We start from the raw sequence: 13,293 nt of genomic DNA on the forward strand, positions 1-13,293 counted from the left end.
ACGACTGCCCTGGTGGACCTTCCTGTGGGTGTATATGAGTGTAGATGAGCTGAGATCATGCTTTAGTGACCTTCCAGTCTCCTTTAAATAATTTATCACCTCATTCTGACTGGACGCAGCCCAGTGACATTGCGGGCACATTATTATGGTGGAGCCACGGGAACTAAAGTGCTCAAAATTATTAATAAGTTCAATTTCTCACTGTGCTGCACAACGCTGGAAGAAACTACCTGATGTTCTTAGGAATGTCTCAATCATCTGTACATTATTAAATCATAACATTAAAAAAAGTTCTCAAGTGCTTTTCAGTAATATTTTAAAATCTGGATGGTGCTATATAGCCATCATTTTATTACTTATTATTTTAATCTATGTTTACTTATCTTGTTTTTAAATGTAGTTATCAAACTTTTTTATTATAATATGTTATGTTATAATATGTCATTTTTAATTATAATTGTATAAAATTATACATTTCTAATTTACACAATGCACTACATTTTTTTCATTTTTTTCACCTTTATACTTTATTCTAGTTTTTATTATCATTGTAAATCTTATTTACTCTTTATAGGATTTAGGGTTTATAAACATATATTTGAATTGACTCATCATGTGTGTTGAATTAATTCTTTTTTTGCAGTATGCTCATTCTGCCTTGGTGTACAAAAGGCACTCCACAAATAAAACCTTGCCTTGCTTTGGCAACTTTCCTCGTTTTGCCATGTTGCCAAGCCGTCCTGGCGTATCACCAAAGGCTATGGTATTGAAGTGAGGAGAAAAACTCCTACAAGATCAAAGATCAACACTATAATTAGATCTGTAAAACATAGTTTGCTTTGTTACCTCAGAATAAAAAGTAAACCATCAAAGATGTTTCTCTCTATGTTATGTGAAAGCGTCAAAGCCGGCCGGGCAAGTTTCATTTTACATGCTATCAGTCATTCTGATATGTAATCTGACTTTTTCAAAGTTGTGCTGCATACCCGTGTATCACAAGTTCATTATCAAGTCATTTCCATGATATTTCGTTATCTCTGGCTTCCAAAGTCCTCTTGGCACAAAGTCATTGCGGCAGCATTGTGTGAGACAGTGCATGTTTAGAGGATTAGTCACTGCTCTTGTAATTCTCTTTGTCAGGAGGACAAAACTACAAGAAGACATGAAGGGCATTATGAGCTATTTACCTTGTAAGACAACATTTGCTGCTTTATGCCCTTTAAACAATAGTTTTTACATTTTGCCATCCATAGTTTTAAACTATGTCAAGTTTTCATACAAAATGCGATTACCTTATAAAACTGTTTGAAATAAATCCAGCCAATACTACATGGAGTGAGCTTAGTCTAGACTAGCAACAACAATATTCCAGCTGTTTTAATGCAAATGTATTTATTTAGTTCTTTATTAGCTCATCCAGCCAAATGACCCATACGCTCATCCCAAAGCAAGGCATTTAATAGAAGCCCTGGATTTAATCAAACATGCACACAAGGATCACCAAATGGGTTCTCAACCAAACTGCCCTTAAGATCAAAGTAAAAATTGTAATTTTACTGACAATAACAATAATAGATTCCACCTTTGCCTCGTCTTTTCTTAACAGATCTGTGTGGCTCATGGAAAACATGAACTTACCTGGGTGGGATTATCCAGTGGGCATGGGTCCATGCACAGTTTGGGCCCACTCAATAAGCAAATTCTCTTAAACTTGAGATCTTGAAATCATATATTAGAAAAAACATAGATATATGTCTTTATCATAAGAAAATTATATCATGGGTACAGTTGTTTGTACTTCATCTGCCTCTTTCTCCCCTACACTACACTGAATAGTTTCTCCCAAACTCAGTTTGCCGTGGCTGGTAGAGTATAACGAAAATAAAAGAAACAAGCAGAAATCAGATTTCCAAACTAAAAAAATGAAAGCTTTTGTGAAAATTTTTTATTTTTTTTTTTTTATTTTATTTAGGACAGTGCATGTTAATGAACATACATGTAAAAAAAAATTACATGAATGTAAACATACCAGATTATAGCCAAGGGCTAATTTCCATCTGTTGTCCATAAAACAACAACATTTTTTTTATCAGGATGCAAAATTGCAGTTTACTTTAAAGCTGCTGACCACTTTAGCAGCAGCTCACAGTCACTGTGGACATCACCAGAGACTTTGGTTGGAGCAAGAGCTGCTAAGTAATGACTCTGGTTGGAGTGAAATGAAGAGGCCAGCCTGCCCTTCACAGCTGAAGGAATAAATATACAGGGAGTATTTCTGCTTTGCTTGCATTTTCTTATTAGCTCAAGAAAAAACATGTTTATTCCCTTTCTAAGTGGATCCATCCAAAAAGGGTGCTTTTTAAGAGAAAAGCTCTCTGAGGTCTACATTAATAATTGTTTCAACACTTGAGGATGTGAACATCAGCAGATTGAGGGAGAGTAGAGCTACTTTTCCTGTTAGGCAACTGTGTAAACCACTACAGCTCAGGCTACTTCATTATCCAATCAATGACTACTTTAAAGCATACTTAATTAATACTTTAAAGAGTTCAACGAAGGCGAATCTGTTACTTCTTGAGAGCAATACATTTATAACTATTCTATGTTGGCGTGGGCCCACCACACATTTTTGGCCAGGTTTGTGTAACTCGATGACCCGGGTGTGGACCTTACATGTGTACCAATTAGTCAGTTTAATACAATTCCCAATTCAAACACAATAGCGGGCGTTTGATGACAGATACTGGAGTCACCAGGCACAGTCTCCATGTGTCATACGTTTGTGTACCATGAATAGAACATGCAGAGGTTTCAGAAATCATTCTTTTGATTTCATTACATGCGGGCCTTTGGGTGGGTGTGTTCTATTGTTTTGATGTTTGAGAGAGGAGGGGATAAATGGCATAGCTGAGTCACGGAGAATAAACATTTATTTTACACCTTGATATTACATAAACCCACTTGATTTCGTTCACTCTGTGTACCGAGAGGAGGAGTGGACCTATTTAATGTGTGTTCACTGCAAACACATCTCAGTCTTGAAATAAGATAGTCTTCTAATGAATGAGCAAGTAGGCTCATTACTCACGGGTTACTGATTAATATCAATTAATAAAGTTCACTGTGCTGTCAGTTAAAAATATTTTTAAAGGTCGTGGAATATAGTTAGGATTAGCGACTCACATTTGCCTTTGGATTTGTAGCATACTGTAAAACATTAAATAAGTTGTGTTTTTGAGTGTTCCCATGAGTCACTGAAAGATACGGGTGAACTGGCAATCAGCAGGCCTTGAGCTAATATGAATTAGTCAGAAAATGTCAGAAGCAACAGCATATTGTTTTGGAATAATCTATTGAAGGTAATCATGCACCGGTTACCCTTACTTTACACCTCAAATACAAATCAAGTGCATTGCATCACATGAAATGAAAATATGAACCTAAAGCTGCCTCATATTTGGTCCAGCAACTCTGAAAAGACAAATATCATCAGTATCAAGAATATCAAGATTCAGGATGTCATTTCATATCAGCCTGACTCATAATTCACAGTGTTACTTAAGGTAACAAGGTGAGGCGTGTGGGCAATTTCAGGTGCCACTTAAGTTCATGACCATGTTGAACTGGCATCACTGAAGCATCGAATTGTTATTTTGCCTCTCATTTGAACAGATTTGCTTAATGCTGTCGTCTGGATCTGAGTATCTAAGCTGTACATGCACGCGCTTGCTTGTGACCACACAGGAGTAAGGTATGACTCAGATATTAATATGAGCCGGACAAACACACGGCGTTGTCAGCCCTTCCATCCTCACGTCTCATGTGTGTTTCCCAGGGTGCAGGAAGGGGAAGTGAAATGATGCATTCTCTGCTCTGTGCACGCTGTGGTAAAAATGTAATAAAACTAAGGTCTAAGACCGAGTTGGCTTCTCGCCGCTTTCTGAGATACGGTGACAGCTTGTCTGGGCCAAATTATTGTCCACCATAAAACCTGCATAAACAGGTGGGAGGTGTAGCTCCCTCCTGAGGCCTTTTACTTTCTTGCTTTTACTTACTCTCAGCACACTCACTCTCAAACATATATATGAGGGCTCATAATGATTATAGCCCTCATCCTATCGTCACATGCCATAAAAGTAAGACTCGTAGTTCTCGAGTTACATGACTGCTTGGCTTCATGCATGTCGGGCTCATAACCGGTCACATAACTGGTCCCCTGAACACGGGACCTGTTATGTCACCATAAAGGAGATCGGCTTGACAAATTGCAGTTCTTCGGTTGTCCTGCAAGGTGATTTAAACATTGAAAAGTTACAGAAACAGTGCCCTCTACAGAACATCTAACAAAACTACAGCAGGTCAGTTAAGTTCTGTCTTTTTGGTTGCCTTTTCCTTCACACTCATTATGCAATGTATCATAAATACATGCAACGCACCATTAGTCTGTGTCCTGACCTGTACCCAGTTATAAATGCAGATATATAACAAACCAAGGTTGCAAGATTAGGCAACCTACTTTGATTTTTTTACTTAGAAAAGTTTTGAGGATTTGGTAAGCTCTACACAAATAAACGTGTGAAATACACCTTTTTTGAGAAAGTAAATATTGTGCTGGCATATACTGTAAGCCTGTCAAATGCACTATGAAATGCTGTAAATTATAATAAACGTGAAGCCTGTGCAGTCAGACACGGGAGATTATTATGAGATGACACAGATACACATGAGACATGGCATCTGTCAAAACAATCTCATATGAGGAGCTTGAGTTTTAGAGTAAACTCCATCTGATGGTGAAGATCCTGTAAAATCATTCAAACCTCCAGAGCACTTTCCCAAACAGACCTTGACGTGAGAGTTTTCTGTCAGCGGCTTTTTTCCAAGATCAAGGCTAAACTTTCAACGTAAACACATCGCAGCTTGTGAAACAGTCATGAGACGTCAGTTTTTGTAGATACTTTCTTTTATCATTATTATCATTATGATAATAAAAGACACATTTAAATCTTTTCAGTTTTGCTCTTATTTTAATACAATTATTTACAACCAAACATTTAAAAAAAAATTCGAAAATGCTTCCAGAAGAAAACAAGCCTCATAACAGCAATAATAAAATGTCTATTTAGACTGGCTCAGTTATTAGAAAAATTAAACAAGCATCACATCCTGTCTAATTGTACAATTACTGCTGCACGTGAAATAGGAACTGAGGAAATAGCCTTTCCTGTCCTGCTGCGTAACCTTCAACTGATGCTACATTGATAACTATGATAACAAACACACACACGCAGGCACACTCACACACGCGCTCACGGAGAAAAAGGGGGAGGCAAACATTTCTAATGGATCTGTGTTGTGAATGTTGAAAGAGGGTTCCAGAGAGGGGCTCTGGATGTCGCTCCGGTGTCCCTGCTGACCCAGTCCTGCACATAAACAAACACCAACAGACAACCTATTAAAGATCTAAGCTTGATGTAATTTCCTGTGGCATAGTTCATATCCTATCTACTGCTTTCACTGCTAAATATATTTTCGTGTTTGCTCAGAGCTACCAGCAACTTAGCATGTCAGGATGGCTAAAACAGCACAACAGACACCTTAGGTGGTTTCACAATGGCATATATTATATTAGTCATTCCTCCAGATATATTCCTCCAAAAAACCTTCATATGTGGTCTGGCACTTTCTTAAATCCTGTGTAAATTGTATTGTTTTCTTACAATGCACTAACAGAATCATTGATCTTCTCTTCTAAATGTGATCTTCATTACCTTCCCCAAGGTTGTTAATTTGTCTCTTTGTTTGCTTGTTAACAGTGAAACTCGAAAAATAAGGACAGATTTACATGAATATTTTACCAAAGTGTCTGACTTAAGAATCGGTCTATATCAGACTTCCAGATTGTGAATTTTGTGTCATATATTTCACAGGCACATATCACGCTGTTATATTAGAGATTTCATAATTTTCCGTCAGTTATACTCCTAAATCCCAGGGCTAAACTCATGGTGTGGAAGGAAATGTTCAGGCTTGGTGGAGTTTTGCGCGCTCGGACAGCTCTTGTTCCTTATTTGTCACTTGTTCTATCCCATGACATTAAAGTTCCCTTTTTCACAATTTGGAACGTAGACATATTTCAGATAAGCTGCTTGTGTTGCAGTTCTGTGTTTCATTTCTGTCTTTCAGGCCTCCCCTACTCCAGACTCATAGCTCCTTAGTTAATGAAACAGTTTCACATCAGAGGATTCTGACCAACATGAAATAATCATCTCTGTCTCGTTGTGCAGCAACAGAGTGTAATAATATGAGTCATAATCAACATATAATACAAAAAAAAATCAGTTCTGAATCCTGATCAAACTACTGCTGCTCAAGAAGCGGATGAGACGGAGACACATCTCCTTTTTGGTAATGGTTGGTTACTTTTTGCATCATCTGGTGACAGCCGCATTCTGTCCTCTTAGACGGCTGCGGCGCATATCAGCGAGAGCCTGGAGAGAGACTTTAGCCTGATGAGAGCCCTTCATTAAGCTAATTAATGAAAGTGATTGCAGCTAATGAAACACATGCTCAAACACAGTGTAACAACACTAATGAGGAATACTGTAGGTGTGGGTTTGAGGTGACAGCATGCTTGGGAGGGGGTGTTTGTTGATTAGTTATAGTGTGTGTGTGTGTGTGTGTGTGTGTGTGTGTGTGTGTGTGTGTGTGTGTGTGTGTGTGTGTGTGTGTGTGTGTGTGTGTGTGTGTGTGTGTGTGTGTGTGTGTTTAAAGCAGCCAGATTCATGAAGTCTACCGTAGTTTGTCAGAGTAAATCTAGAGCGGAAACAAAAAAGTCCTGGAAATACCAGAAATTCCAAAAGAAAGAGACAGAACTGCATTAGAGAGAGCTGAGTCTAAACTGACCTATTTCTGTGTCCCAGTGAAGGTTAGCATGAAGTTTTGCTATTGCAAAGTCTACCACAGTTAAAGAATCGGTTTACTGTGCAGTACATGGTATAGTGTATTTTAATTTTGTAAATAAATCCCATTTAAAGCATTAGATAATTCATATTTATAACAAACTTCATAGGTGTGAAAACTTGTCTCTATAAAAGCAGAAGTTTTGACTTTGTGTGGAGCATTCTAGTATGTTAACACAATTTTCCCAGCAGTGGAAGTCCCAGCAAAGTCACCCCAAGGTCAGACCACAGAAAGCTTAAAACCCACGTTTTCTACAGGTCTCAATTAGCACATATGACTTGTTTGGAAGGTTTCATGGCATGGCTGCACAGCTTAGATTTGTTATGTTGCATCTGAAAAAACGAATGAGACCAAATTGGAGATGTCTGACCATGGACAGCACCATTTTTGGCGAAAACCAAACCAAGAATATCAGAACACACACCTAATACCGACTGTTAACCACAATGATGGAGGGTATACTTTGGGTTTATTTTGCAGCCATGGGACCTGGACACCTTGGAGTCACTGAGTCAACTATGAATCTTTCTGTATATCGAAGTATTGTAGAGTTAAATGCGAGGCCATCTGTCTGACAGCCAAAATATGGCTGAAAATGTGTCATGTAACAGGGCAATGATCCCTACAACAGAGTAGTGGAAAAGGAAAAGACTCAAGGTTTTGCAGTAGCCCAGTCAAAGTGAAACATTGTGCCAGGCCCTTGAGAGAGCATAAATAAATGCACAAAAACCTAACCATACTGAAACAGCATTGTTAAAAAGAGGAATGTGAGAGAGTGATGAAGTAATATAGAAAGTAGTTACTTCAAGTTATTGCTTCCTAAAGTGGTTCTACAAGTTACCAAGTCCGTTTACTTGGTTTTTCACAGGAGTGCAGAATCATGTAAAAACTTTCTTTTTGACATGACAGAGGCTAACTGTTGGTTTGACTAGCCGTTTAACACAAAGCCAGACGACCTTATTGTTTAGCTCACAATCCTCTGACAGAAAGGAAAGAACAAAGTTAAATATTTATTCCATTTGATGACTCTCCTGAGAATTTATATTAGCAACTGGAGGTTTAGGTGATGTCATTACTTACCTCAGAAGGGAAGGTTGTACGCGTGAGTGTAATGTCTGAGGAAAAAAAAATAATAAACAAGCTCACATTAGTCACATTATCAATCAGTCATTAGTGTTTGTCTGATTAAGATGATTACTCCTGCAATGCTTTGTGCCTGTGAGAATTTGGATGAATGAGAAGTGAATAAAAACAGAAGAAGCTTGAAATCCTGAAGGGGAAATTTGATTCTGAAGGGAAATTCTCACCAACTATATGATCCTTCGCGTGAACCTGAGACCAGAACTGTGTATCCTCCCTAAAATAGTGCAGCACACAAAAATGTATTACAACAGTATCCAAGACATTGTATGTTGCCGTCTTCAAGGAAGTAGCTTTTTTCTTTTGTATTTCTCATTATAACTTCATGAAAAAGTATTTTAATGCTCTTTTTTAGACCAATTAAGAAAACCAGTACCTTTTCTTCCTTTCCTCTGCTCTTGCTTTCACTTTAAAAGTGGGTGAAATGAAAAGGAAAAGAGAAATGAATGCCTTTCACAAATGAAGGCAATTAAATCAGCATGAAAACATAGCTTAAAGCATCAGGGTATTTATAACAAAGCATAAGCTTTTGTGTGAAATACCTTTCCTGTGCACCACTATGATCACGACTGCCAAAGAACAGAGGATCAACACCGCGGCTGAGAAAGAGCCCACAACAAGGGGCCAGTCCAGATTTAATGAATCTGCAAACATGAAAGTAGTATTAATATTAAATATTTAAAAAAAACAGTCGTGACATGACTTTAACAGCAACAAGTATTACAACAGATTTGATTTAACGAGCTACTATCATTTTCCAATGCAATGGGGAGCTCCATTCCAATGTGAAGAAGAAAAAATGTAGTTTTTAGTTTATTGAAAATAGTTTTTTGATAAATTATAAAAATAAATAAATTATAAATTTAACAAATTAAATCAAGTCTAACAGATTCGGATTAAATTACATCCTTTCACAAAAGAACCTGTCACATCTGCAACAAGTTTTGCAGACGTTTTCCTGGTTACCACAGTCATGTGACCTTTATGGTAACACCATCATGTTTATGGACTCTTATACTGAAAAGTGACTCTAAGGTGGACTAACGTGTCATTATGTGAGGATCTGGTAGAGAGAACAGTTCGAGTCTTGCATAACTTTTAGGTATGAGAACAGCAACAACAAAAAAGGCATGCTAATAGCCTACCTGTTGATGATGAAGGGGAATTCCCTTAAATATAAAAAAGGGAGAATCAGTCTCAGTTTCTCTAAAGGTCAGTTCACTCACATATAATTAGAAGTGTAAGTCTGTACCTTTGGTTACGGTTAAAGGCTTGCTGTACTCAGACTTGCTCCACGTCTCTCCCAGTTGGACACTGTACTGGCAGTGGTATAGAGCCACTGGAGAATCCTGGACAGGCAGTGGGAAGGTGGCTTGATGCGCGAAAAGGTTTGCATGAAATGTTGCAACAGGAAATTCACCATCCACCAGGTAGAGAGAGAACACAGCGCCGGGGTATGCAGCAGACCCTATGCACAGTAAATGCCACACATCTGTCTGCTGTTCAAGGTGAAGAATGGGCGCTGGCAGGACATCTGGGAGCACATGAAATCAGAGCAAATAGTATTCAGATAATTAGCTAAGTGGATTACTAATTAGGCAGAAAACAAATGACAAAAATTGAATATATGCAAAAATATTTACAAGTCTTAGTCCTCTTGTGTTAATGTTCTACCTAAAGGAATGAATCCATTACCTGAAATACAATTTTTTGGTCTAAAATATTTAAAAAAAACATCACAGAAGAAAGGCTGCAAAAAGTCATACATCTTCACCTGTAATGTTGATTTGAACTACGTTGCTCACAGTGGAATTAACCAGTCCGCTTTCTTTGGTCATTTGATAAAGGCAGGTGTACTCTCCCTCCTCTCCTCCCCCGACTGGCCCCACAGTGAAGACTCCTGGCTGCAGATGAAAGTTTGATACCTGGCTAGCCTGGGGCTGCTGGATAACAGATGTCGTCCCTGTTTGTTTAGCGGTCCTCAGCAAAAGGAAGCTTGACGGTTTGTTTGACTGCGACTGTGGATGAGTCGGGACTGTGCAGCTGAAGGACAGCATGTCCCCGCGTTTGACCTCACCTGAGGAAGGCTCTACAGACAAGACTGGAGGTGGGAGGGAGGGGTCTACATGACAGAAAAGGAATGGAGACAGTAGGGGGAAGCCATTATCTCTCCATGTTTTGCTACTAGATTAATTCTAGACTCTCAATAACAGTAAAAGCTGCAACAACAAAAAAAGAAAAAGAAGATAGGGCAGCGTCTGGTTTGCCAGACTTCCTTTTGTAACTGTCAACAGTTTAAGCTGGTAGATATTGTGTTTGATGGGTTTCCGTGTGTGGGAGTGTGTGGTTTCTATATGAAGAGCAGGATGTAACTACCACTATACACACCCACAGAGCGGAGGACAATAAGAGACCGCAGAGAGCACCTGCATTCAGCAGTGTGTTTGCTGTGCTGGAGTGGAAGCGGATGGGAGTGTTTATTGTTTTAAACCACATGTGGAATCACTACCGATTAACCCAGCCGATTAACGCAGAAAACGTATTTGTTCCGTTTTGAATACAATGAAAAGCAACAGCCTCGACCTCATCCGACTCATTGCCGACAGTGACCCGTGTCATCTTAATTCTCCCTTTTTTTAAATTAAAAATAAACTCATTTAATATGAAGTGTGCGAAGGATGTGTTTTTCTTTTTAAATCAGAACCAAAACTTTGTTAAAGCAAAAGAAGGTCAAAATCAGAGCTGTAAATAAGAGTTTCCATCAAACACACAAACCATTTTGGTCCTCCAGTTGCAAATATGGACTGAACGCGCTGTAGTGACCCTCCTGGCTCCTGTACAGACAGCAGAAAAGTTCACTCTGGCCTGGAACCCGTTCTTGTATCCTAACAGTAAACTGAACTTCTCCAACACTAGAGGTCAGGTCCCGAGACTCCACCTCAATAGAATAAAACAAAAAAAAGCAATAAAATCGCTGCAGCTCAGGATGAACTCAACACGCTCCAAAAATATACATTCATTTGAAAAAAGAACATTTAAAACTACCTTGACTCTCTTCTCGTAAAGCATGAACAAAACCCCAGCGTTACCCTCGGGGGCTCGGCAGACCAGGACCACCGAATCCTTTGACTTCGAATAGATCTCCAGGGAAGGTGCTGGAAGAGTGAGCGAGGGCGTGGAAGCAGAAAGTCGTCCTATAAAGTAACAGTAAGGTTATAACATTTAGCAGGAATCAGCTAAATCGCAAAAATACATCTTGAAATGGAGCAACAGGTTTCTTAACAAACATGGGGAAACACAGCAGTCATTGCAAGATGTGTCGACGTTCACTTTGTACCAAACCTGTGATTACAGCTAAACCAAAATCAGTTGTGAAACTCTAGATAGGAAACTTTAGATAGATAGAGTTCCTAAATATTAGGTACAATTATAGGCAGAAAAAGACATTTTTGTGTGTGTTAAAAATTAAAAATTTAATGGAAATCAAACATCGACTACTTTTTACTCCTAGCAGACATTTAACAGATCTTCTACTGGGATATATCGTAGTGATTGTTAATCTTAACAAATGAAAATTTGACAAGAACACTACACTAAGAAACATCTCCTGTGTGAAACTTACCCCAAAGTTGGAGAGAGGCCAGTAACAGAGCACATGCCCAGGATGATCGTCCACCACTAACTGCGTGCATCCTTAACGCATCAGCGAGACCGACTGAAGTGAAGAAAACACCTACACGCATAGGCTGTGTATCTCTCTCGCTCCTTCTTTTTCTCTCTCACTTGGCCGCTCTGTGTTTTCTTAATGCATATCCTCTTGAGAAGCAATGGGGGAAGTAAACACACTTCCTTTTTTAGACTTCACAGATCACATGTGTGCTGTGATGAGAAGAAACAGCTGGCCAGCAGTGCAGTAAACCACAAATTTAAGAAGAAAATATCTCTAGGTACATAAAATGAATCCTCAGAAATTGAATGTGAAGAGGATGTCAAGGGAACAAAACACACGGCCGCTACTACCTGTACTAAATGAAGGCTGTGGTTTGGGTGAAGGTGCTTCTGTGTCACAGGGTTTCTATTTCTGATATTACAGAAACAGGTGTGATGCTAATCTGATGCTGAAAACCCTAAAACTGCTGCCAGTGACAGAAGTATGACAGAAGGGACTTTGGGAACAGAGTTTTCCATCTGTCCACCAGATGTCCCTGGACTTTTTCCCTGTTTAGTCACCTGACTGCCTTCTCTATCTGCCCTGCAGCAACTACTGATCTCCTGATATTATCTGCCCACTAACACAGCTGTTCCCAGTTTTCCCTGTTATCCGTGTCTGTGCTGCTGTCTGTCATAAAACTCTATTCCTGCCACTTTGCTACTGTATATGCTTTTACTGTACTTACTTGAACAGGATGAATCAAAGTAGCCAAAAAAAAAAACTAGCCTAAAAAAAGCAGTTATTATTATAACGATTTTAAAAGTTTGGGGACAGCTTTGAACAGCCACATCTGCAGATGATGGTAGAAATTTTTTGGGGGGGGGGTTAAACCAAGAACTGCAGGAAACATGATGTTTATAAACTGGATCAACATCTCCAAACTTGATTATGTTAGTCACGGAAGAGCCCTACTTCATTACTCATTCATCAAAGGAAGATTAGGCCTGCTAACATTTCATACAAACAGTAGATGTATTCATTCAAAATGAAGGGTCCTGAACAGCACTTTAAACTTTTATTGGCGTTCAATCATTTTTTTTCTAAATAAAACACAAACTTCTTTGTTTACTGGAAGGTGAAAAAACCGTCTCTTCCTTGTAGTATGAGTGCAAACTTGCACTCAGGTTTGTCTGGTTTGTCTGGCGTAGACAGCTGTAGAGTGTGATGCTATAGCTTGTGGTCAGTTTTAGAAGAAATACAAGCATTAAGTATTCTTAAGGTGACAGAATCACTTTGATACGTTGCTTTAATTAAGAGGTCAAAGATGGCACCTACATTTTTTTACTGTTTTAGAGGGATTTAAAGCCACTAAATGTATTTTTCTCTCTGGACTTTGGTATCAATAACAAAAGCTTCTGTTTTCACCGGTATGAGATGTAAAAGATTTTCTGACATCCATGTATGATATCAAAAATACAATTTAAAATTGAGTGTAGCCAAATAGCTTTACTTGGGGTATGTTGTAACTTGACAGTAAA

At 38.7% G+C, this 13,293-nt stretch overlaps 1 protein-coding gene across 2 annotated transcripts; it reads right to left on the reverse strand.

Moving 5' to 3' along the window:
• Positions 1-5,007: 5,007 nt before the first annotated feature.
• On the reverse strand, positions 5,008-11,962 carry LOC116320754. 2 transcript variants are annotated; one of them, XM_031740461.2, is made up of 11 exons: positions 11,726-11,947; positions 11,149-11,297; positions 10,879-11,041; positions 9,878-10,225; positions 9,356-9,637; positions 9,249-9,272; positions 8,646-8,747; positions 8,480-8,510; positions 8,271-8,320; positions 8,044-8,078; positions 5,008-5,423 (listed from the first exon to the last, which is right to left on the reverse strand). In XM_031740461.2, the coding sequence occupies exons 1-11, from the start codon at positions 11,844-11,846 to the stop codon at positions 5,340-5,342; spliced, it is 1,389 nt and encodes a 462-aa protein (XP_031596321.1). In that variant the 5' UTR covers positions 11,847-11,947; the 3' UTR covers positions 5,008-5,339. The 2 variants fall into 2 exon arrangements, with proteins under 2 accessions (XP_031596321.1, XP_031596330.1); XM_031740470.2 differs by lacking the exon at positions 9,249-9,272 and having other exon boundaries at positions 11,726-11,962.
• Between the last annotated feature and the right edge of the window lie 1,331 nt (positions 11,963-13,293).

This window comes from Oreochromis aureus, linkage group 6, assembly GCF_013358895.1.
Source record: "Oreochromis aureus strain Israel breed Guangdong linkage group 6, ZZ_aureus, whole genome shotgun sequence".
In the NCBI taxonomy this organism is placed as follows: domain Eukaryota; kingdom Metazoa; phylum Chordata; class Actinopteri; order Cichliformes; family Cichlidae; genus Oreochromis; species Oreochromis aureus.

Coding starts and splice junctions, on each gene's coding strand:
- LOC116320754 (XM_031740461.2), bottom strand. CDS start 11,846: ATGCGTGTAGGTGTTTTCTTCACTTCAGTCGGTCTCGCTGATGCGTTA. Junction 9,273..9,355: donor GCCTTTAACCGTAACCAAAG/GTACAGACTTAC, acceptor TTTATATTTAAG/GGAATTCCCCTTCATCATCA. Junction 8,321..8,479: donor GCAGAGGAAAGGAAGAAAAG/GTACTGGTTTTC, acceptor GCACTATTTTAG/GGAGGATACACAGTTCTGGT.